Source organism: Esox lucius, chromosome 5 (genome assembly GCF_011004845.1).
Source record: "Esox lucius isolate fEsoLuc1 chromosome 5, fEsoLuc1.pri, whole genome shotgun sequence".
In the NCBI taxonomy this organism is placed as follows: Eukaryota; Metazoa; Chordata; class Actinopteri; order Esociformes; family Esocidae; genus Esox; species Esox lucius.
The window spans coordinates 21,394,113-21,419,620 of NC_047573.1; the positions used below are offsets into that span (position 1 = coordinate 21,394,113).

At 40.1% G+C, this 25,508-nt stretch overlaps 2 protein-coding genes across 2 annotated transcripts; both read right to left on the reverse strand.

Moving 5' to 3' along the window:
- Positions 1-209: 209 nt before the first annotated feature.
- On the reverse strand, positions 210-4,160 carry il22ra2 (interleukin 22 receptor, alpha 2). Its single transcript, XM_010888732.3, has 6 exons — positions 4,021-4,160; positions 3,786-3,918; positions 2,366-2,544; positions 2,090-2,259; positions 1,329-1,505; positions 210-966 (listed from the first exon to the last, which is right to left on the reverse strand). Exons 1-5 carry the CDS (start codon positions 4,082-4,084, stop codon positions 1,356-1,358), a joined length of 696 nt encoding a protein of 231 aa, XP_010887034.1. The 5' UTR covers positions 4,085-4,160; the 3' UTR covers positions 210-966; positions 1,329-1,355.
- Positions 4,161-8,498: 4,338 nt separating this feature from the next.
- On the reverse strand, positions 8,499-24,536 carry ifngr1l (interferon gamma receptor 1-like). The gene is given in 7 exon segments (NM_001360822.2): positions 8,499-11,003; positions 11,563-11,687; positions 12,725-12,890; positions 13,044-13,201; positions 14,623-14,792; positions 15,614-15,734; positions 24,348-24,536. Coding segments are annotated over 7 exon segments (1,164 nt in total). The 5' UTR covers positions 24,415-24,536; the 3' UTR covers positions 8,499-10,646.
- Positions 24,537-25,508: the final 972 nt, after the last annotated feature.

Consider the following 25,508-nt stretch of genomic DNA (forward strand, 5'->3'; position numbering starts at 1 on the left):
CAAACACCAGTCACCTGTCTCAACGGTACTATTTAATGAAGCTGCTAGTTGAAGACCTGTGAGGTGTCAGTTTCTCTAATTAGACACGCTATTGTATTTGTCCTCTTTCTATTCTGGTTTGAGACAGTTTGCGCTGCTCCATGAAGGGAGTACTACACATCGTTGTACGATATTTTCAGTTTCTTGTCAATTTCTCACATGGCATAGCGTTCATTCTCAGAACAAGAACAGACTGATGACTTTCAGAAGAAAGTTCTTTGTTTCTGGACATTTTGAGCCTGTCATCAAACCTACAAATGCTGAGGCTTAAGATACTGGACTAGTCTAAAGAAGGCTAGTTTTATTGCTTCTTTAAACAGAAAAATTGTTTTCAGCAGTGCTAACATAATTGCAAAAGGGTTTTCTTATGATTAATTAGAGTTTTAAAAGGATAAACTTGAATATACAACATGCCATTGGAACACAGGAGTGATGGTTGCTGATAATGGGCTTCTTTACACCTATGTAGATATTGTATTGATTCTATTGAAAATCATCAGTTTCAAGCTACAATAGTTATTTACAACATTGACAATGTTTACACTGTATTTCTGATCAATTCAAAAACAAGGACATTTCTAAGTGACCCCAAACTTTTGAACGGTAATGCATCTTCAACATAAGTGCTTCTAAGACCTGTGCAAGAAGGACATTATTCAAATGACTTATTTATTTCATTCATTGATTACTTACAAATGTCATCTGAACAAATACGATTGCATGTTATTCCCGCCTACTCATGGTTTTATGTATAACTTCTGGCACCAAAGTATACCATTTAAGGAAATATGAACGATCCTAAAGTGTGCTCCTGTGTACTGCCTGAGGTAAGTGATTAAATCATTATATACTTCCGGACCCACTGGGTTGTCACATTGTCATGCTGAGTTTCCTGTTTAGCAGAGAAATGCTGGGCTACATGATCCCCTGCAGGAGGAAATAAAAACAAAAAAGAGAAACTTACAAATTGCCCTGAGCTAGAACTGGAAACATATCTGGGTGAGTTAACCATGTCACTGATCTAAGAATACAGAACAAAAGAGTTCTTTATCGAAAGGAAATATTTAACAAAGCGCGTTGTGGTTCCAGGGAACAGTTCCCTACTGATATCTCTGTCCCATATCGACATCTCTGGGGAGAGATTTTTCTCTAGCGGTTCACGACTCATACTGACCCCCTACATTTTGTAATATTTTGTCATTGCAGAGAAGCTTGAAAACAATACATATCTGGCCCCCAACTCCTGGGGCAACACAGAGATTGCATTCCCCAACAAACCTGGAACGTACCTGGAAGAAGCTGCTGGACCCTGGCCCTCATAGTGTCGTGACACAAGCCTTGGGGCTCAGGGGGCTCCTGCGGTCCAGCAGGTGCAGACGGCTCTCTGCCTGCAGGCAGTAGGTGGTCCTGCGGCTCAGGTCTGAAATCAGGAACTGTTTGGCACAGCTCTCGATTTCCAATGTTTTCTTGATAAGGATTGAATCAAAGAACATGCTTAGACAGGGGTGCTAAAGACATTGGAGCTGTTTGTCAAACTGTAATTCTGGACAGTTCCATGTCAGCGCTCATCAAGTAAAAATTAGTCTCTAAACTTCTGTAAAAAAAAGATATATTTATTAATAAACTGTCAAGAATTTTGTCGGTTATATTTGTCTGAATATTAACATGTTTCATTTGTTCTGAGGTTTTTCCCACATTCCTAGGAGGCTACAGGTGCTAGACTGGTTAGTAAGAAGTTGTTCTGATCAGTTATGGGATGGTTAAACTACTAAATGTATCACCCTTAAAGATGCATACATTTGCAGATAGTAGACAGACAAAAAGACAAATCTGTTACAGAGTACTAAAAGACACAACTGTGAAAGAGACCTTGGTCTCACTTAGAATTTTCGGTAAATAATAACGGTAAAAAAAAGTTCAGATCGTGATTAGATCGTACTGATAAGATCAATAAAACCCCAAGATGTAAACAGGTCTTTAGAGTAAAAGCTAGAAAATAAAGATAATTGTTTAAGATAATCACGAATGCTAAATAATGGTAGCCAGTTACCTGATCAACATCGTTGTGCATGATATATACTGTGTATGACATTCGTTGCAGTCTCCTCATACTGATCCAGCTGCCATTTAGTCTCCGGTGGGCAGAGCGTGGAGGCTTGAGTTGAACCACAATTCCTTTCTCCGTTACACGGAGTTTTACCGTTGGTGGGCTGACAGAGGCTGCGAGACAGAGGGCAGATCACGGTGTCAAATAAGAACAACTACCCTGTTCCCCATTTGCGTGTCGTGGCTAACCAAATTCCCTGAATGTTGATGAGAAACGTACTCTCCCATTTGGGGTTGAATCTGGCAGTTAGTACCCATGGCGAATGGAAACCTGAGTGGGCAGCGAGGACCCTGGCGTAGTACCATTCCCTGGGGTCCGAAGTCTCCTGGCTCAGGTCACAGTGCAGCCTTCTGATGCCCTGGCACTTCGCTGCTTTGGTCCAGTGTTTCTTCCCATAGCTGAGGCAGGGAAGAACATGAAATTGAATTCATAAAAGCCACTAGCTAAGAGTTTCCTCTTAAAACCTATTCACAAAGCTGCGAAGACGAACTTCCACTAAGGAACGGGGAGAGGTCTTAAACTAAGAAATGGCGGGGTTGACCCCGTTGCTATGGATGATGTCGTGTTAAGCAATACTATTTAACGATGTCTCATGTTGACATATTGAAACAAAGATATTAAAATAAGATGTAGGCCATGTGTCACTGATTAAATATGAAACCAAGAATGATATACTGACAAATCAAGATATGTTCAGCTTGTCAGCCTCTTACATGTCTGGCAGCTCGTAAAGAAATGCGCGTTAATCTTTTGATGGTGCAATAATTCGTGCAATTACGTGTCCCCGCACCAACTACAACGGGTGTTTTGAGCTATGGCCTTGAAGTCTTCTTTTTTCTTTGTAGCTGGCGAAGATCATGAGGAAACCGAATTATTTGTCGCACGATATGGGGTCTGGGGAGGACATTATTGTTTGATGTAATATTCTACTGACAGCTGACTGAGATATACGTAGTCCGTCTGCGCCGCGTAGCTACATTTTCCCTGTGGCCAACTATCGCAGAGTTCTCACAAACGTATGTTATTGGGTTTTTTCTTTTTTGGTGAAGTGACAGCATCCTTGACTAGCTCTATGATCATAATACCCTCGCAATTAAGGTGATACCTTGTTAAAAGCTCAATACCAATACATGTTTTTAAAACGTCGACCTGATTACGAGGCGGATTGCCGGCAGCAGCTCTTTCAAGATTTGTGACTTGGTTTTAGTAACTTAGGAGTACTTTTGACTAGGCTACTTTTCACACATTTAGGAACTGTTTTTTAGCGCTAACGCTTGGCGAAATACTCTTCCGACCCAAAATTGAGCAGTTCTAAAGTTAGGACTGACACGCCCATTTTTTAAAGAGTTAATCCTAAATCAGCAAGTCAGGATCACTTTTAGCCTTAAGATGTTTTGTATTCTCAAAGTTTAGGATAAAATACAAAACTTGTTCTATATCAGCAACACTAGACTGAAAATAGTTATCCTGAACGTCATTTCCCTTTGTTTTTGCAAAACAGTTTAATACAAAAATAGCTGAAAGTGTTTTTGACAAAAAAAGTGAACATCCACTTAATGTAACAAGCCCATGCACTGTTCAATGTCCTACATAGAGATATAAGACAATATTTGCGGTCATTTAGGAGCTCCACACTCACACTTTCCACTGGACATAATATTGTTGGTTGTTGGTAGAATTGGCATGTTGTTTCCAATGCAATATATTTTTGTAGTCCAGGGACACAAATCTCACCTCCTGTGGGGCTAAAACATCTGAATGTGTTCCATTGCCTGAAATGGAGAACAAGGTCATGAAGCAATAAATGTTCTTCAAACTAAAATGTATTTATTTAAGGCATTTGATATTTTGGTGAATATCAGGACATGACTTACCCTCTAAGCAGCAACTGCGAGTGATGCTGAATAACAGCAGTGCCAGAATCAGGAGGAATTCCATGTTAGCTGTAGTATTATGATATTGCTCATCTCAGTGCCCTTTAAAGCATCGATATGTGATGGGGGACTGGCTTTGAATATGCAGCTAATAGGAACACAGATTCTAAGTTGACCTTTATCAAACTTCCTCAATCCACTTCAACATTTTGTAATTTATTTTTTACCATACACTAAACAAAATTATAAATGCAACACTTTTGTTTTTGCCTGAACTCAAAGATCTAAGACTTTCTCTATGTACACAAAAGGCCTATTTCTCTCAAATAGTGTTCCCTAATCTGTCTAAATCTGTGTTAGTGAGCACTTCTCCTTTGCCGAGATAATCCATCCACCTCAAATGTGTGGCATATAATAATGCTGATTAGACAACATGATTATTGCACAGGTGTGCCTTAGGCTGGCCACAATAAAAGGCCACTCTAAAATGTGCAGTTCCATCACACAACACAATGCCGCAAATTTTGAGGGAGCATGCAATTGGCATGCTGACTGCAGGAATGTCCACCAGAGCTGTTGCCCGTGAATTTAATGTTAATTTCTCTACCATAAACCATCTCCAAAGGTGTTTCAGAGAATTTGGCAGTACATCCAACTGGCCTCACAACCGCAGACCACGTGTAACCACACTAGCCCAGGATCTCCACATCCAGCATCTTCACCTCAAAGATCGTCTGAGACCAGCCACCCGGACCGCTGCTGCAACAATTGGTTTGCATAACCAAAGAATTTCTGCACAAACTGTCAGAAACCGTCTCAAGGAAGCTCATCTACATGCTTGTCATCCTCATCGGGGTCTCGACCTGACTGCAGTTCGTAGTCGTAACCGTCTTGAGTGGGCAAATGTTCACATTCAATGGCGTCTGGCACTTTGGAGAGGTGTTCTCTTCACGGATGAATCCCGGTTTTCCCTGTGATGATAAGCAAACAATGAGTACTTGTGTGTCAATGTGTAAGATGCAGGAGAAATGGGCAGGAGTAAAGACCTGAGTGACTTTGATAAGGGCCAAATTGTCATGGCTAGACGACTTGGGTCAGAGCCTCTACTGGGGCAGATGTCACAGAAAATGTTAATGACTGGGGACGTAACAGTTACAGAGGAATGTGTCACAACACAGTACAGTGCACCCTGATGCATATGGGGCTGCGTAGCTGCAGGCTAGTCAGAGTGCCCATGTTGACCCCTTTCCATCTTCAAAGGTGCCTACATTGGACATGCGAGTGTCAGAACTGGACTTTGGAGCAATGAAAGAAGGTCACCTGGTCCGATGAGTCCCGTTTCCTTTTACATCACATGGGCGGCCATGTACGGGTGTGCTGTTTACTTGGGGAAGTGATGGCATCAGGATGCACTGTGGGAAGTCAACAGGCCGGTGGAGGAAGTACAATGTTCTGCTGGGAAACACTGGGTCCAGGCATTGATATGGATGTCAATTTGACACGTGCCACCTACCTAAACATTGTTGCAGCCAGGTACACCCCTTCATGACAGTGATATTCCCTGATGACAGTGGCCTCTTTCAGCAGGAAAATGTGCCCTACCACCCTGCACACAGTGTTCGGGAATGGTTTGAGGAACATGAGTTCAAGGTGTTGCCCTGGCCTCCAAATTCCCCAGAGCTCAATCGGATTGAGCATCTGTGGGATGTGCTGGACCAACAAGTCTGATCCATGGCTCCACCTCACAACAGGATCTGCTGCTAATGTCTTGGTGCCAGATACCACAGGACAACTTCAGGTGGTCGGCGCTGTTTTGGCAGCACGGGGAGGACCAACAGCATTTTAGACAGGTGGTCTTATTGTTTTGGCTCATCAGTGTATAAATGTTTGGAAAGATTTTAAAACATTCACATTGCAACATTACATTGGCAGTGTAGACAGCAGCTAATAGTGTTAGATTACCACAGGCCACCATTGTTTTCTGAAAGCATTTTACCCTTACACCAGAAACCATAGCAAAGAAGATGAATACTGATAGATAGTTATTTGTAGTTAATACAACAACAAAAAACACCATTATATTATCAATCAGTGACCGAATACTAAAACCGAAACAAAATGTGCAGAAGTGTTTGTGTGTGTGAGGAGGGGGGTGAATACGTATGCAATCCACTGTATAATTTATTTTATATTGTTGTCCGAACAAGGTTTTTAGACATTCTTTCAAGAACCAAAGCATGTGAAAAGATGAAGGGTGTTTCTGTTGAAAAATCTAGACAACCTTTGACCTGGTTGCCTTGAAGCCATTTTAGGGTGTCCTCAACTGTTCTTACTTACCACTGTTAAACGGCAGTCGTTCTTTCTCAGCCGTTGATTTACACCTGTTGCTGAAAGCCAGGCTTTTGCAAAGGCACTGAATCTCCCACATCCCATTCACTCTCAAAGCAAGAACAACAGGAATATCTGATTTACTTTTCACAGCTAGTAATTAAAGCAAGAAATCTTAATTGAAACAATAGCAAAGCAGTAAACCTGTGTTTTGGGAAAAGGTTGAGGAATGGGACTGGAGAAGCTTTACCAATATCAAATTAGAGAACTGAGAACGCATTTTCATTTACAGCAATAAGGGTAAAGCTTCCCATTTCCCAGCTCTGGGATTTGAACTAGTGACCTAGTCAGATGCTCTAACTGCCACCACATGCAAATGACCTTTTAACCAATTTTCAGTGCTACCCTCCAGTCCTTGCTGAAAGCCAAATGTTGTTTCATAGTAATTGTCTATATTTGTTTTGTTTACAAACATTGAAGTATACAAAGCTAATATGTGTGGTTCTTATGGGGTACAACAGACCTACGTTAGCTCAAGGGTCCTGAAGTCATTTACCAAAAGCAGGGTATATATACACATATTTCTCTTAAAAGTTAAAAACTGACCTTATAAATAAGTATTCTAGTATTAATGCAGTGGAATTTATGCCATTTAAAGGAAATGGCCTCTTCCTGAGGCACATGCTATTTAGAGGAACAGGTAGTGACTGATTAAAATGTCAAACAAAGCAAACAGACATCCGGTAGTTCTTCCTTATTTAGTATTAATATAATCTTTGTGAGGTAGCATTTCAACAGCAGACAGTTTTTTTCCTTTTTCAGGTATGCACCACTATTCATTCAATTCTACCTGTTACTTGGCTTTCTTGAAATATGTTCTTCCTTTTATGATAGCATTTCCATGAAATAGCATTTGAATTGCACTCACCTAAAGGATTATTAGGAACACCTGTTCAATTTCTCATTTATACAATTATCTAATCAACCAATCACATGGCAGTTGCTTCAATGCATTTAGGGGTGTGGTCCTGGTCAAGACAATCTCCTGAACTCCAAACTGAATGTCAGAATGGGAAAGAAAGGTGATTCAAGCAATTTTGAGCGTGGCATGGATGTTGTTGCCAGACGGGGCGGTCTGAATATTTCACAATCTGCTCAGTTACTGGGATTTTCACGCACAACCATTTCTAGGGTTTACAAAGAATGGTGTGAAAAGGGAAAAACATCCAGTATGCAGCAGTCCTGTGGGCGAAAATGCCTTGTTGATGCTAGAGGTCAGAGGAGAATGGGCCGACTGATTCAAGCTGATAGAAGAGCAACTTTGACTAAAATAACCACTCGTTACAACCGAGGTATGCAGCAAAGCATTTGTGAAGCCACAACACGCACAACCTTGAGGCGGATGGGCTACAACAGCAGAAGACCCCACCGGGTACCACTCATCTCCACTACAAATAGGAAAAAGAGGCTACAATTTGCACAAGCTCACCAAAATTGACAGTTGAAGACTAGAAGGATTTTGCCTGGTCTGATGAGTCTCGATTTCTGTTGCGACATTCAGATGGTAGAGTCAGAATTTGGCGTAAACAGAATGAGAACATGGATCCATCATGCCTTGTTACCACTGTGCAGGCTGGTGGTGGTGGTGTAATGGTGTGGGGGATGTTTTCTTGGCACACTTTTGGCCCCTTAGTGCCAATTGGGCATCGTTTAAATGCCACGGCCTACCTGAGCATTGTTTCTGACCATGTCCATCCCTCTATGACCACCATGTACCCATCCTCTGATGGCTACTTCCAGCTAGATAATGCACCATGTCACAAAGCTCAAATCATTTCAAATTGGTTTCTTGAACATGACAATGAGTTCACTGTACTGAAATGGCCCCCACAGTCACCAGATCTCAACCCAATAGTGGAACGGGAGCTTCGTGCCCTGGATGTGCATCCCACAAATCTCCATCAACTGCAAGATGCTATCCTATCAATATGGGCCAACATTTCTAAAGAATGCTTTCAGCACCTTGTTGAATCAATGCCACGTAGAATTAAGGCAGTTCTGAAGGCGAAAGGGGGTCAAACACAGTATTAGTATGGTGTTCCTTATAATCCTTTAGGTGAGTGTATATAAAAATAGAATTCAGCCTTATCTTCATGCACAAAAACACCTTTATTTGCTCTTGTAAATAAGTAAATGTAGTAATTACAATGGTCAAATTCCAGACATTTTTATTGCAACTACAATAACAAATATGCAAACAAAAGAAATGTGATAAAATATGAAATATTACAGAATGTGTGACTTGGGCTGAAATAATTCCTTTAGATTAATAAAAAAGTTCATAAAGCAATATAAGAACTACTAAAAAAAGATGGTGCAAAATGAAAACTCGATGATTAGGTACAGGGCAAATAGCAAGGCACTGATACATTTTAATCACTTTAAAGGCCTTGGCACAGAACAGCGACTGTAGAGCTTGAATCGGAAATGTTCACTCCTTACCAAGCGAGGAACGCAGAGCTCAGCTTGTTATTGGAAATGAATGGGAGTGGCACTTAACCAGCACGTGGCCTCTTGATCTTGAGTCAAGTTTGTCTGCAGTACCAGTGGTCAAATCACAACAGTCCATGTGTAAGTGACCATAGTTTAAGAGATCTTTATTTTGAAATCACACGGAACAGGGGTAAGCTGCAAAAAGGGAAAAATTCAGCGCGCGGCAAACCTTGTTATACGGTAGCTAGATTTTTGCTCTCTTGCGTAAAACATACACCACATGTACTACACAGCTTTTTTTTTTTTTTTTTACTGTTTTACTTTAAGCTTATGTGCATATCTTCGTTTCGGATCACATTTTGAACGTATATGCTCGTGTTAAGTCTTTCGTGAACTACCTGCAAGGGGCTAATGGACAGCTAAGTAGAATGCTAGTTTGCACCCTTTGGAAAATGGAGCGTGGTATGAAATCTTTAAGTGACATTTTCAGTTATTCAAGTGAACTTTGTAATGCAAAGTGTTAAATTATATTTGCAATGTTTCTTGGATTATGAGTTCGTCAATACGGTTCACCAACTTTGTGAATTTAATGTGAACATTGGCTTTATTGTAGCCTATTGTATTTGTATAGGAGCATATTCTTCATTTATCATTTGAGCATCCAGTTCATATTTTGCACTGATAAGCATAGCTCCTCAAAAAAGAATATGTTAGGCACATTGCAATTTGAAATCTCTTTGCCATTATGTGCATAATCCATTAATGTTTCATGACCTTATTCAGTGGTGAATAATTACTAAATCCGTTTTGAAATGATACTTTGTAATGCGTTACCCAAAACGCTGCTGTTGAACTTGCTGCTATATAATTAAAAATTAGAATTGATCTGTTCAGACAGCAACATTTTTTTAGAATGTGCAGAATATATGCTCAATATAATACAGTATGTTTCTATCACTATATATTTTTTTACACTGTGCATACAGCACAAGATTACAAAGACAAATATACAAAGCCCACTAAAGCTGGAAGGATAAACTAAAACGTATCAACTAATGACAGACATCAAGCAGTAATTGTAATAATTACCTTACACTACTGAAATGAAAGACCCTTACCACTCTGGATGCTTGTTGATGGGTAAGATGATGCCTACAACTACCAAACTACTATGTAACAACAGTGTTCTTAGGTTATCAACATAGCTTTCTATTTTTCATTATCGCTTCAATTTAGAATAATTATCGCATCTTGAATCCCTACTGCCTAGAGACAAACTACCTAATTTAACAAATTCTGCACTTGCAAACCTCAGTATAGATCCAGAACCTTTTATGTCAGGATCTAGGCAACAAGTCATTTAAGTGTTTTTATCCATAACAACTTCCAAGAGCAATTTGGCTTAAGTTCATAATTGTAGAATGGATTTGTTTTGTTCTTTTATGTATAAATGTTTTACCCTTTACCTTTGAACCAGCAACCTTTGGGCCCAATGCTCTCGACCACATCTGCAAGTGGATTTATTGACAGTAGTTTCTACAATGCAACACCGCAGTGCAGACTTGGTTTTAAAATTCAATCCGTGCATCCTCACACCTTTGATGATTCTATAAATCTCCACCAAAGGTGGCAATATTGAAATAGAGGAACGGAGAAAAGGATTGGTAACATCAAGGTAGCAGGCCAGTCAAAGACTGAACTGAAACCCCGATTTCCCCCAAACAGATCGAGGTGAGCTCGAGGGCAACCAACAAGAGCATGTGCAAAAACATATTCTGACTGTCTTTCTTCTTGAAATTCAGATTTCAGGTTCTGTATCCTGTAACCATGTCCCCGGGACTCATCTCCTCTTCCACAATAGTAACCGGCACATGACAGCTATCATAGCCCGACATCAAGTCCTTTTCCGTGTCTTGTTCCAACCCAATCGTTTCTCCCAGTGAAGAGCCTGACCCCTCATTGGATGACATTTTATCCCCACCGTACTCCTCACTGTCTGTAACTCCCATGGGGAAGCGACCTTCCTCTTCCTGTGGTATCGAGGTGGGAGTGTGGTTTTCATTTGGCTCAGGGGCCTCTGGCAGGAAGCTGTCATCTGTCTGCAGGTAACTCAGGGTTTCGCTCTGAGGGGTCAGAAGGGAATTACCCAAACCATGGGACAGCTTGGGAGTCCATAGAAGGAGGGAAGGAAAGCAACAGTTAGTTAAACCATCTCCAGGTAAATCTTTTTTTATTGTACTATCACCATTTTCATGGTGTCCAAATTTGTGATTATAGCTGTGCCTTGTATTCTCCATTGCATATCTCGGCAAGGTACTTGCACTTCTTATCACAGTGAGCTTGCAGCTCTATCACATACGACTAAGCTTGCAGCATCCCAACATGCCACAAGGAGTCGCTAGTGTACACCATGCAAGGCAACAATGTCCGACATCTAGCCCACTAACACTGAACAGTGCTGCACCTATTTGCAAGTCCATCTGATGCAGATTTAGAGCATTGCCACAATGAGGCTGCTGTGCTGTGAGGCAGTGGCTGTACTGCAGCACTATTCAGGACCAAATGTCTTAACAGGGATTGGAAGAAGTCATTTATCCAAACTATAAAAAACTACCATGCGCTCTCCAGAAATTCTCTCTACAAAACTACAATATAGTATATATGTGCTTTATGACATAATTCGCTACAGTGAAGGCCAAATAATTGAAAGGGTGTACACACCATAGACCTCGGGAAGGTGGAAAAGCTGCTTTTCAGTTTCCTTCGCAGCCACATGGAAATGAAGAGTGCAATCACCCCAGCTACAATGAGTGGTATTATACAGTAGAGGGCAATGTAGCCATGATCTGCAGGGGACAAATTAAGACAACTTCTGAAAATCCAGAAGTGCATTTTCAATGTCCACTTATGGGAAGAAAATATATTAAATATATTTGTTATAAACATTTGTTAAGCATATTTGAAAATGTATATAAATTTAATACATTGAATACAATTTAAAATGTTTTCAATTCATAAATATATTCAAAATACATTTAGATATACATGTACATATGTAGACAATGTATTAAATAAATGTTTTATAAAAATAGTGTGTGTGTGTGTTGTAACGACAGCTTCACTGGAAAAACAACAGAAGTGAGGGCTAGCATCAGGTTCAGCATACATCCGTGTCTTTATTAATAGCCAAATTATCTAATTGAGTGCTTAGAATTCACAGTGTAAGGAAAATGAGAACGTCTAGCTTCCTATAACTTTCTTCGATTACGATATCATTATTTTATGTAATTATCCGTAATTGTACCTGTCAAATGACTAATATCCGTAACAATATTTGTTTTGTCCAATTAGTCGCCACACCCTATAATATAGGTTTCGCCTAAGCAACTAAAAAAATGCAAGTTCCTTTAATGCACAAGTCTCCTATCTCAGTGGTTCTCAAACCTCTACTGGGGACTCCCAGCCATTCCATGTATTAGCTGTATTCCTGAGTTAACCCACCTGAGTCAACTTGCCAGCTAATCATCAAGCCCTTATCCGCTTCCCTCAGGTTAGATAGTCCAGGGATACAACAAAACTGAGAGGTTTCACAACACCTGTCCTATGCTATGATCCCCAGGGTTCAAAAGTTATTGTCAAGGTTAAAAGTGGGATCGGGGATATGGGTCTGTAGCTATTGGGAGGAGAATTTACATTGGCCTAACGTGTATTTTGATCTGTTTTCAGATAAAGAGGTTTTGATTGTAATATATTTTCTCTGCATTTTAAAATGTGGGTTAATAGCATCTTACGATAATCAATCATATTATAACAATCCAGCCAAGTGGTTTATTACAGACAATGTTTCCCAGACCATTACAGGCATTGATACAAGAAGTCTTACCAAAATCAGGTGTCCCCTTAGTACATATCATCTCTTGAGCTGACACTTGAACGTAGTTCAGCTTTCCGTTTATTCTGATGCAGTGCCTGTCCATTGCTGCATCGATGGGTATTTCAGAGAGACACTCATAGTCATCTATGTAAGAGCACTCCAAGCTATGCAGTGTCTGAGAAAAAAAAAAAATCACATTAAAATTTTGGCTGTACTACACAGAAATGATAAACCAATACATATTTATTTTCATAAAATAAAATGTACAAAAGTGCTTTCAAGAAACCATGACTGAAGTAATAAGTCAACATTTTCTGCCCGTTCCTACCAAGTTATCCGTGACAATTTGGTACTTAAACAGGTCATGATTCTCCATTTCATCTTTCCGGATGTCATTTTTGTATTTGTCCAACGGGTGAGGGAATTGAACTTTGATCATTTCCTTGGATGCAACGGAGATGTTGACAGGTGGGAAATCCAACCAGCCTAAAAGACACACAAATTACTCTTTTGTTCCAATCTGAGGTCAGACAATGCATGCTGATTGCACTTATTATTCAGACAAACATACACAGCTCTGGAAAATATTAAGAGACCACTCCAAATTTTTCTTAAATCATCATCTCTATATGTATGGTAGCCATTACATTCCAGTCTCTGTTAAATTCCAACACAGGCACACCTCATTTTACTTAATGGTAAAATGAGGTGAAGCAACAGACTTTGGGAACAACAAAGCTAGAGACTGGCAGAGGGCGAAAACGACTGTCCACTGACCGAGATGACCATCAACTCATTCGAATGTCACTCAACAACTGTAGGATCACATCAAGTGACCTACAAAAAGAATGGCAAACAGCAGCTGGGGTGAAGTGCACAGCGAGGACGATTCAAAACAGGCTCCTAGGGGCAGGGCTGAAGTCATGCAAAGCTAGAAAAAAGTTCTTCATCAATAAAAAGCAAAGAAGAGCCAGGCTGAAGTTTGCAAAAGGCCACAAGGATTGGAACATAGAGGAATGGAGTATGGTCATCTCTGACGAGTCAAATTTGCTCAACACCTGGTCGTCTAATGGTTAGACAGAGACCTGGAGATGCCTACAAGCCACAGTGTCTCGTACCCACTGTGTAATTTGGTGGAGGATCGTGATGATCTGGGGATGCTTCAGCAAGGCTGGAATCGTTGTGTGCTGGTTATCCTGGAAGAACACCTGCTTCCTTCTGCTCTGACAATGTACCCCAACTCTGAGAGTTGGTTTTTCCAGCAGGACAATGCTCCATGCCACATAGGCAGGTCAATCTAGGAGCAGATGTAGGACCACCACATCAAGACCCTGTCATGGCCAGCCCAATCTCCAGACCTGAACCCCATTGAAAACCTCTGGAATTTGATCAAGAGGAAGATGAATGGTCACAAGCCATCAAACAAAGCCGAGCTAATTGAATTTTTGTGCCAGGAGTGGCATAAAGTCACCCAACAGCAATGTGACAGACTGGTGGAGAATATGCCAAGATGCATGAAAGCTGTGATTAAATATCAGGGTTAATCCACCAAATAGTGAACTCTTCCTAAGTTAAAACATTAGTATTTTGTTGCTAATTTATTTTCTTTGCATTATTTGAGGTCTGAAAACAATCACTTTTTTTGGTTATTGAATATTTTTATTTGGAATTTGGGAGTAATGTTGTCAGTAGTTTATAGAATAAAACAAAAATGTAAATTTTACTCAAACACACACCTATGAATAGTAAAACCAGAGAAACTGATCATTTTGCAGTGGTCTCTTAATATTTTCCAGAGCTATATATTCCACGTAATCCAGTGTATTTACAAACCCTTTCAAGATACTATCCCAATAAAGTGAGCGCCACCCAATTTGCCTTTTGGTTAACTCATTGTGAGAACTCACACTCTACATCCGAGTCCATGGTTTCATCGTAGCTTAACAAAATATCTGAAGAATTTGTATGTGGCCCAACAGCAGCAGTCACTATGATCCGATAGCCATTGGAAATCTCTTTGGTAAACGAGGAAACATCACAGTGGTATAAAGAAGTGTTTGAACAAACAATGGAATCCCTGGGGGAAAAACAATAGGTGTGCATTATTGGCAACTAACTGATTTGGACTGAAATGTTAGTTTAGTTATTACACAAAAAATAATGGCCTATTGAACAGTTTTTCTACACTTTTCATTAAGAGCACAGAGGTTAACTTTGATTGGCTATAGGAAGTGCCTATTAAACAGAAAAATAAAACTGGTGCCCTTGGGAGTGTGGGCAGACAAGGTTGTTGTATACCAATGGTATTCAAAGCTGGCCCTCAAAGTCAGTTCCACACCATTTTTTCATTGCAACCCTCTAAATCAACTTGTTTAGACCTGGAAACCCAGGTGTGTGCCATTAATGAGGTAGAATACAAAACCAGCAGGCTCTGGTTTTAGGGGTTTCCAAATAAATTGTTGTATCCAAATGAATGGAAGCTTTGAAGAAAAAATATTAATCTGCCCTCCGAAAATTGCTATGACAAATCTGACTTGATTTTTTCCACCATCAAAAAACCTCCTTTTACACTATAAGACCAGACAGACTTCTTCAGAAATGCAGTTTTTAAAGCAACAAAGATTAATTTAAAGTGACGGTGAAACATTTTGGTATTCAGTGGGTTGAAATCTAGGTGACAGAGAGGGACACATGCTAAATGCTCATTTAAAAAGACAAGACATTATGTTGATTGTTAAAAATGGAAAAAGTGCATATTCGTACATTTCCATATAACTTAAACAGGGATATTGCAGCAACGATCATGTTCCATTCATTATCTACTGACACACTGTACTGGATAACATGTTTGGTGGAAGTTCTATAAGAGATGAACCGCCAAGATGTTGCAGGACTTACTTTGAATACAGCGTTGCAATCGTAACATTGAACTGCGGCCGGAGGGATGGTTCACTGTAGTTCCAATAGATGACGTTATGAAAATTGTGGCAGACGGCACTAACGTTGACAGGAGGAGGAACTATAGGATAGAAATGAATGATAAAGCTTAGCAAACACAGGATTACATTTGCCATATTATTCCTTTTATTAATAATGTGCTACAGTAGTACCTGTACATCAGTATTTCTTGATGATTAGGTTTTCTTTAACAAATCCACTAGAGGGCACCTGAACATGAGTTAATAACATGTACAACCCAGCCCCTCCCAACCTGCTCTGAAATCCCTCCTGAGTCATATGAAGACAAAACTCTGAGGGAGACTTAGTGTCACGGGATCCATAAACCCATCAACCAAGAGATACACTTGTGACTTACAATTTCAGTTTTCCTTTTAGATGATACAAGTATGTATCAAATCCAAATAAACAGATTCACTGAAAGCAATGTAGAGTTAAAATGAACAGTATAGTGACACAACTACTTTAATGACCATTTGTGTTATTGTAAAAACTAAAAACCTCTTGGTTAAATTGAGCCATCAATGGAAACGTCTTAATGCACTAAGGGCCACGGTCCTTCTTTTAAAGTTTATTTTGATAAGAGAAAAAACTTTTTGTTTGAACACGTTTTAATGGCTTTCAGGCCATCAATGGACACTAACAGACAAGCTTACTTAAATACAGTTTCATTTGGAATAGTTCTTCATAAAATTGCCTGTCTTTTGTTGGCAGGTTCTCATACGCACACATTATGATGACTCCTAGTCGGTTGAGCTTCCTGACCGGTCCATCAACAAAACAGCCTGCAGACCATACAGCGTGAACAGGAAAATGCACAATTGTTTTCTTCCTCTATCAATTCGGCCGACATTTAGCTTTTCCGCTTTTAATACCATTTCACATGAAAGCCACTGATACATTTGCAATGGCCTTCATCTCAACAATATACAGATAATGGAGGCCTATGTCAATAACTACGAGACAAACTGAAGGCTATTTATTTCCAAATGTAACAGAAATGTGATCAGAATCTCACAGGTCACAACACTATGTAAAATATCGTTATCTACTATCATTGCGGTGACAAAAACAGTCTATATGTAGGCTTTCTCCAATAAATCTAAGCCGACAGTCCATATACAAAAGCTGTATGTGTAACATAAGTGACAACCACAGTCAAATCACTTAAACTCTGCATGTTATCACAGAGCCTGCTGGTGTTGCCCTCAACACAGGAAGTGGCAGTGAGACTACATGTTCAGCTCTGAGAAAACATGGCAATTCTCAGGGTGTGAGGTTTCACTTGCACTGTGATGGGAAGTGAAATTGATGTGTGAGCACGAGATCAAATCTATTTCAAGAAGCAATAAATACTGTGCTTACAAGTAGCATATTCTTGTAGAAATCAATTATTGTGGTATAGAAATTCCCATGCCAATAAATAATGGTTTATCATAGCAGTCCAGGTTTTTTAAAATGACTAAGTTTGCTACTAAGTACGCATATTCACGTATGCTAGTATGTCTCAATAATTGACTAGGATTTGGATTTGATACTGCTTTTGTACAGTCAAAAGGAAACTGTCCCATTGTCAGGGAAAAGTATCTATTAAAAAATTAGATACTCTATATTATTTAAAAAATTAAATGTTTCAAAGAATAATTGCTGAAGTTTCAATGGGCCTTAAAGTATTGTGTAGTACAAATAGTATTACAAATAATGAACAAATAATTCACAGACTTTCTGTGCCGCTCTAAGGAAACATGCTTCCGTATTTTGTTTCACAACATCGTTACTTAAGTGTTAGGAAACACCATGCTGTTGTCAGTTCTGTGGAACACAACACATTTGACTGGACCACTACCTAAATACCACTGAGGGTTCAGAAAAATGACACTACAAATGAAGTTAGGCATGTGTCAGACCACAGGGAGTGGTATCAGACCACACAATGATCTACAGTATATACTGACACTTTTTTTCTCTGTGGTGCAAGTGTGAAATCTACAGTGAGGCTCCCACCGAGGTTGAAGGAACAGGAAAACAACTTGCTTTCATAGTTAAACAAAAAGCCAAAACCCATTGCGGTTTCATGGACAGAGAAGGAAATATCTGTTAGACAGTTTGAAAGAGGGGTGATGTGTCTGAGCAACCGCTTTCATAGGTTGGTTGAAGTATAATTATTTGAGCTCCGGCTGATAATGGAAGGACGTCCTGTATATTTGAAAACCAAAAGAATAGGAGAGCACGTACAACATTCCTTTGAACGTCTATGGCTGAACTTTGTTTCGGCAACTTTGAAACAAGGTTACACATAATGAGTTAACATATCCCGGTTTCAGACAGTTAAGTAACAGGAAAGATACAGTGATGTTAATATGTGGTTGTATTAAGGCCTAGGTGTGCATGGCACGCTCAATATTTCACTCCACAGACTGGGGACTTGAGTCTAGGATTGGTTGCCAGAGATGGGCGGACACAAAAGGATGTGCACTTGAGAACCATTTCAATGTCTTTGGGGTGGACCTTTATACTGGGACAATAAAAAGGAGTCAGCCCACATTTTGCCAAACGGTGAATAGGCTTGCTGCCAACCATTGTTTGCGAGCATGACACCATTCCTGAACATTGCTTAAGGCAGACTGCTGTAGTTAGAGTTGGTGAAAATGTAAATATTTGGGTAAGGCAAGGAAATATGCTAGGCCTAACAGTCTTCTGGCATTTTGGATACAACATCTTAATAAGGCTAAAATTTGTTTACCTACAAATTAACTGAAATATATCTGGCAGAATTATATATTATATAATAGTAATTTGTTTTGAACACTACCATTCAAAATGTTGGGGTCACCAAGAAATGTCTTTGTTTTGGAAAGCAAAATAAAGGGTCCATTAAAATAACAAATTGATCAGAAATACAGTGTAGACATTGTAAGTGTTGTAAATGACTATTGTAGCTGGAAACTCCTGATTTTCAATGGAATATCTACATAGGCGTACCGAGGCCCATTCTTAGCAAACATCACTCCAATGTTTGAAACAACTAATGCATTATCTGTGGTTCCAATGAACACGTTGTGTTTGCTAATCCAAGTTTATCTATCATTAGAAAACCCTTCTGCAATTGTTAGCACCGTTGAAAACTGTTGTGCTGATAAAAGAAGCAAACAAGTTTATTTATATAGCACACATACATAGAAGCAGTTCAATGATCTTAACAAGGAAAAAGAAAGAAGCCAACAAACTGGCCTTCTTTAGATCAGTTCATTGTCTGATTACCAAACACAACATGCCATTGGAACACAGGAGTGATGGTTGCCGATAATGGGCCTCTGTACACCAACAGTGGGGAGAACAAGTATTTGATACACTGCCGATTTTGCAGGTTTTCCTACTTACAAACCATATAGTGGTCTGTAATTTTTATCATAGGTACACTTCAACTGTGAGAGACGGAATCTAAAACAAAAATCCAGAAAATCACATGGTTCGTATGATTTGTAAAATATTAATTTTCCTTTTATTGCATGACATGAGTATTTGATCACTTACCAATCAGTAAGAATTCTGTCTCTCACAGACCTGTTAGTTTTTCTTTAAGAAGCCCTCCTGTTCTCCACTCATTATCTGTATTAACTGCACCTGATTGAACTTGTTACCTGTATAAAAGGCACCTGTCCACACACTCAAACAGACACCAACCTCTCCACAATGGCCTAGACCAGAGAGCTGTGTAAGTACATCAGAAATAAAATTGTAGACCTGCACAAGGTTGGGCTACAGGACAATAGGCAAGCAGCTTGGTGAGAAGGCAACGACTCTTGGCGCAATTATTAGAAAATGGAAGAAGTTCAAGATGACGGTCAATCTCCCACGGTCGGGGCTCCATTCAAGATCTCACCTCGTGTGGCATCAATGATCATGAGGAAGGTGAGGGATCAGCCCAGAACTACACGGCAGGACCTGGTCAATGACCTGAAGAGAGCTGGGACCACAGTCTTAAAGAAAACCATTAGTAACACACTACGCCGTCATGGATTAAAATCCTACAGAGCATGCAAGGTCCCCCTGCTCAACCCAGCGCATGTCCACGCCTGTCTGAAGTTTGCCAATGACTATCTGAATGATCCAGAGAAGGAATGGGAGAAGGTCATGTGGTCTGATGAGACACAAATCAAGCTTTTTGGTCTAAACTCCACTCGCCATGTTTGGAGGAAGAAGGAGGATGAGTACAACCCCAAGAACACCATCCCAACCGTGAAGCATGGAGGTGGAAACAGAATTGCTTTTCTGCAAAGGGGACAGGACAACTGCACCATATTGAGGGGAGGATGGATGGGGCCATGTATTGCGAGATCCAACAACCTCCTTCCCTCAGTAAGAGGATTGAAGATGGGTCGTTGCTGGGTCTTCCAGCATGACAACGACTTGAAACACACAGCCAGGGCAACTAAGAAGTGGCTCTGTAAGAAGCATCTCAAGGTCCTGGAGTGGCTTAGCCAGTCTCCAGACCTGAACCCAATAGAAAATCTTTGGAGGGAGCGGAGTCTGTATTGCCCAGCGACAGCCCTGAAACCTGAAGGATCTGGAGAAGGTCTGTATGGAGGAGTGGGCCAAAATCCCTGCTGCAGTGTGTGCAAACCTGGTCAAAAACTACAGGATACGTATGATCTCTGTAATTGCAAACAAAGGTTTCTGTACGACTTTGTTGTCGTTTCATCTGACCTGCGGCCGTATGTCTTGGACACTCAGGTGAAGAGAGGGGCGGAGCTGTCAACTGATCACCACCTGGTGGTGAGTTGGATCCGATGGCAGGGGAGGAAGCTGGACAGACTCGGCAGGCCCAAGCGTACTGTAAGGGTCTGCTGGGAACGTCTGGCCGAGTCTCTTGTCAGAGAGATCTTTAACTCCCACCTCCGGCAGAACTTCGACTGGATCCCGAAGGAGGCTGGAGATATTGAGTCTGAGTGGACCATGTTCTCCATTTGGTACAGATGATTTTCTGATTAAGTTCTGATTTTCTGATGTATCAAATACTTCAGCAAGGTAAGTAGGAGCAAATCCATGTATTGATTTATAGGTTAACAATAACACCTTAAAATCAGCCCTAACCCTAACAGGCAGCCAGTGTAAGGACGCTAGTACAGAAGTAATGGGTTCAACTTTTTTTGTTCGAGTTAGGATTCTAGCAGCCGTGTGCAGCATTAATTGAAGTTTATTTATTTGTCAGGGAAACCGGAAAGATATTGGACGTCACTCATGTCACCTACCTAAACACTGTTGCAGTCCAGGTACACCCTTTCATGACAGTGATATTCCCTGATGCCAGTGACCTCTTTCAGCAGGATAATTAGGAATACGTGAATATGCTCAAAGTGTTGCCCTGGCCTCCAAATTCCCCAAATCCTAATCTGATTGAGCATCTGTGGGATGTGCAGGACTAATAAATCCAATCCACAGAGACTCCACCTTGCAACTTACAGGACTTGAAGGATCTGCTGCTAATGTCTTGGTGCCAGATACCACAGGGCATCTTCATGGGTGTAATTGGGTCCATGCCTCGGTGAGTCGGCGCTGTTTTGGAGGCACGCGGTGGACCAACAGCATATTAGGCAAGTGTTTATGTTTTGGCTCATCAGTGTATATATCTTATAACATATACTCTATGTGCCTTATGTCATTTGAATACTATTTGTTGCTGCTATTCAGTTTGTCTGCCTGTCTGTCTATCTGTCTCTGTCTGTCTGTGTCTCTCTCTCTCTCTGTGCCTGTCTGTCTGTCTGTCTCTGTCTGTCCTAGACCACATGTAATGCATTAGTCGTATAGGTCTGACTAAAGGAAGGCATAAATTGGAATATGTCCACTGATAACATAATGGGCTAAGTGGTCCTTAAAATACCCTTAATCATAACATTTCTCCCATATCCTAATTTTGGGTAATAACATTTTCCTATACCCCTGTGCACGCCTCCTTGCTCTTGCCACTTCAAATCTCTGGAGAACTGCTGCTTTTGATGCTTTTAACAAGGTATCGCCTTAATCGCGAGGGTATTATGATCATAGTAGAGCTAGTCAGGGATGCTGTCACTTCACCATAAAACAGAAACAACCCAATCACATCGGAGATTAAGGTTGTGACAAATCTACGCTACTTAATCTCAAGGAAAATGCAGCTATGCAGCGCAGACGAACTACATATCTCAGTCATCTGTCAGTAGAATATTACATCAAATAATAATGTCCTCTCCAGACCCCATATCGTCCGTCAAATACTTCGGTTTCCTCATTTGCCAACTACAAATGAAAACAAAGCCGACTTCATGGCTATATAGACCACCCAGTGTGGTAGGTGCTATAATTGCACACATTTCTGGACCATCAAAAGATGAATGCACGTTTCTTTATGAGCTGCCAGGCATGTAAGTGGCTGAAAATTAGCCGAACATATCTTCACTAGTCAGTATGTCATTCTTGGTTTTATGTTTAATAACCATTAGCCTGCATTTTAATTTTGGTATCTTTATTTCAATATGGTAACATGAGACATAGTTCTACAGTATTGCTATGATGAATTCACTGACAGAGACCACTCCCCACTTTAGGGGGGCTTTAGCCTCCCTAAAATATTATTCAGCCCCACCTCAATAAATATATAAGTCAATATATTTTCTGTGATTTCTTTTTTCGTTAACCGTTTCATCGCATCTAAACATCTTACAAACTGAATATAAAATTGTATAGAATCGTGTTCATATGGCAGCATGTTTGGTTTAGTTAGATGCTTTGAACGTAACTCGCCCATCTGAAGCGAACTCTCTTTCGTAAATAGTAGCTAACGTCTCCCTAGAATCCGCCACCCCCAATTTTTGGACGTTTCTAGTGGTCGGAGAAGTAAATCCTCTCAAGTTCAAAATGTAAATGCACTGGAAAGCAACGGTAGGGTTTTGCTAATCAATATAACCTATCAGCTAGTCCACCACCATTTTTATAGAAATATCTTAAAAATATCACGTATGGAAATGATTTAGACAAGTTGCAATTCGTGAAATTCGATTTGCGTGACAGATCAGACGTCATGTAATATCAAAGTGATCAGTCTTTTTTCCCCTTTACCGGAACACAAGAAAGCCAGTTACAACTTTCTAGTAGACACTTCAGATAAGATTACAGTCTGTCATTTGTAATACAGATAAAATGCAATTATAATGTAATTCAACAAAATAGTAAGGTGGGGACGGTGGCAGATAATAGGGGGTCGTTAGCTACATCACTAACCAACTACTGAAAATAGGAAATTATCATTAATGGCATGCTGGCTAACATTTGTATGTCACTAATCATCATCATAAACATTGATTACTTGATCAAATGATTACTCTATAAAATAAGATGTTTTTCAAAATTGCTGTTGGATAAGCCGATTGGGGGTTCGAGATTAGTTATGTTCAACTCTTCGGTTTCAACAGAACCCATGTTGCAAAACTGTACGTGTTTCGCAGATTCATATTTGTTTGGGTTTGAAGTTAACGTATTGCAATGTATTATGTACAGAGGAAGGAAGATCCGGTTATTAAATGTTTCTTTTTTAAACTATGATAAAAAAAATGTAATGACTTCATTGATTTTATCTGTTTTGAAATGATTCCGAGAAGTCTTGTTTAGAAACAGGATATGTACTGTATCATTTACTTTAAACTATAGTTGACAAAGGTATTTTGGCTACATAGTACAGCCGTTTTTGTGCCTTTTGTTGGTGTTTGATGGATGAAAGTGGACTTTAATTTCGTTATTCGGTTAGCATTTAAGTCATATTAGATCAGTGTCTTACACAAACTGAGACAGGTATACTTTTAGCCAACCTTGACCAAAAATAACCTTATTTTGATATTTTTACACCCATTGTTACTGTACAAATACATGATGAAAATATGTTTTGGGGAGTATGCCCAGACACCCAAAAAGAGGCTTAGACCTGACCCCCCCACACACACACATTTTATGTATCCTAATCATTGCAATCCATGTGTAGATGTTTGCAGTGATTTTTAACACGTAGAGAGCGAGGGCCACATTAAAACTCACGGCTGCTAGATGAAGTTGAGTCGATCATTAAGCTGCCTATTGACGATAAACGTGGTTTGGCCGATCCAAGATAATTTGCCTAAGTAGGATTTATTTTTTAAAGCGCATAAGGGGGTCTACAAATGAGTATCCAATAACTAAAATGGAGATTACACGAGCAATAGACCAAACGCATTCAGTCCATTATCTTAAGACTGAGTTCTCGCCTGCCGTGAACCAAACCAACCGAACTTAGAAAAAGTTGCGGACTTTCCGTACGTTCACCACAATTAGTATTTACACAGAGCACATCCTTTGCACAGCGGTTCATACAGTAGACTGGCAGTGTTGCTACAGGGTCTGGAGGCCATACCCAGCTCTAGACAAACATGCAACTAGAAATAGTCTAGTCATACATTTTAGGCCGAAAAACGATAGTATCACCAAAAAACAGTATTCTGCAGCACCACCGCGCACAACACTGCAGACGCATGCACTACCAGTCGATTAATAAAGAACTATACGTGGATTTAAACAGTAATTATGTTTGTAAATAATTAAGGAATATAATAGCGTATATAGCTACAGCAATAAACAATCCTAGTAAAATGTTAAGTAGAGAAAAACTTACCGTAAGCGAGAACATACGGAGTTAATGCCAACATCTGCAATAAAAGATTGTTCACCAACAAGGCCATTATAATCAGTTCTAGATTTTACGTCTATGTAAAACTGAAATTCGAAAGCCCCTTTGTCAGTCTTAGGCATTTCCTGTATTGTGATACAATCCGCAGGGTACTGTACGTGACTTCCAAAAAAACCAAAACGTCATCCAACCGCATCCGAACCATGGCCTGCGTTTCCCAAAATCCTACGCCCAGAACGTTCGCTGGTTGGCTTGGTCGGTCCGCCTATTAAAGGTAAAGTAACGATTGGCCAATCCATACACTGACATTGGTCAGTAGACCAGCCCTGCTTTAGATAGAAAGACAGCGCCACCCTCGGATCGACTTTCTCCATTTAAAGGGGCACAAGCAGAATCCTGCCACTTATTTCCTCCTCTTCCCTTACCGAACGAGACCGGTATAGTATTAGTTTAGGGCTGCAATCCTCTGTTCCAGTGGATCTACTGTCCTCTAAGTTCACTCCAACTCAAATTTAGCACACCTGATTCTAATAATTAGCTAGATGAAAAGCTTAACAGGGTTAGTCACAAATGGGGTTGAACTTACTGGCAGAGTTGGGAAGTAACGGGTTACAGTAACTGTCATTAGCAATCTTACCAGATAAAATAGATAGTCATCGGATTACAGATACATTGAAATAAAATATGGGGTAAGAACACTGTTTACTTGCGGACACAAAAATGTAAATGATGTGGATGCTGATTAGCAGTGGCGTGGTTCGCCACTACTCATCTTTTATGAGAAGCCCGGATCTCACGGACCAAAAAAATATAGAATATAAAAATAGGCACTGATCTATTAATCTATAATTCCGATCGCGCATTATGACAATGTAGACATGTAGGCCGCTAGCATGTACATCAACATTTTCCGCATGTACATTCAAAACCTTGTACTTTCTGTCCCGGTCGGGGCGGGAAGGTGGGCTAAGCCCCGAATGTATTGTGATCTTAGTGACGCCTCTGCTGATTAGGCTTAGGCGAATAAACTATAAGGTAACCAAATGGATGCAATTTATACTTAAAAAAAAATATTTGATGAAATGTTGTTTTTAGAAGAAAAACTATTTGTACTGGGGTAACTGGTCTCCCATGGGGAAACTGGCC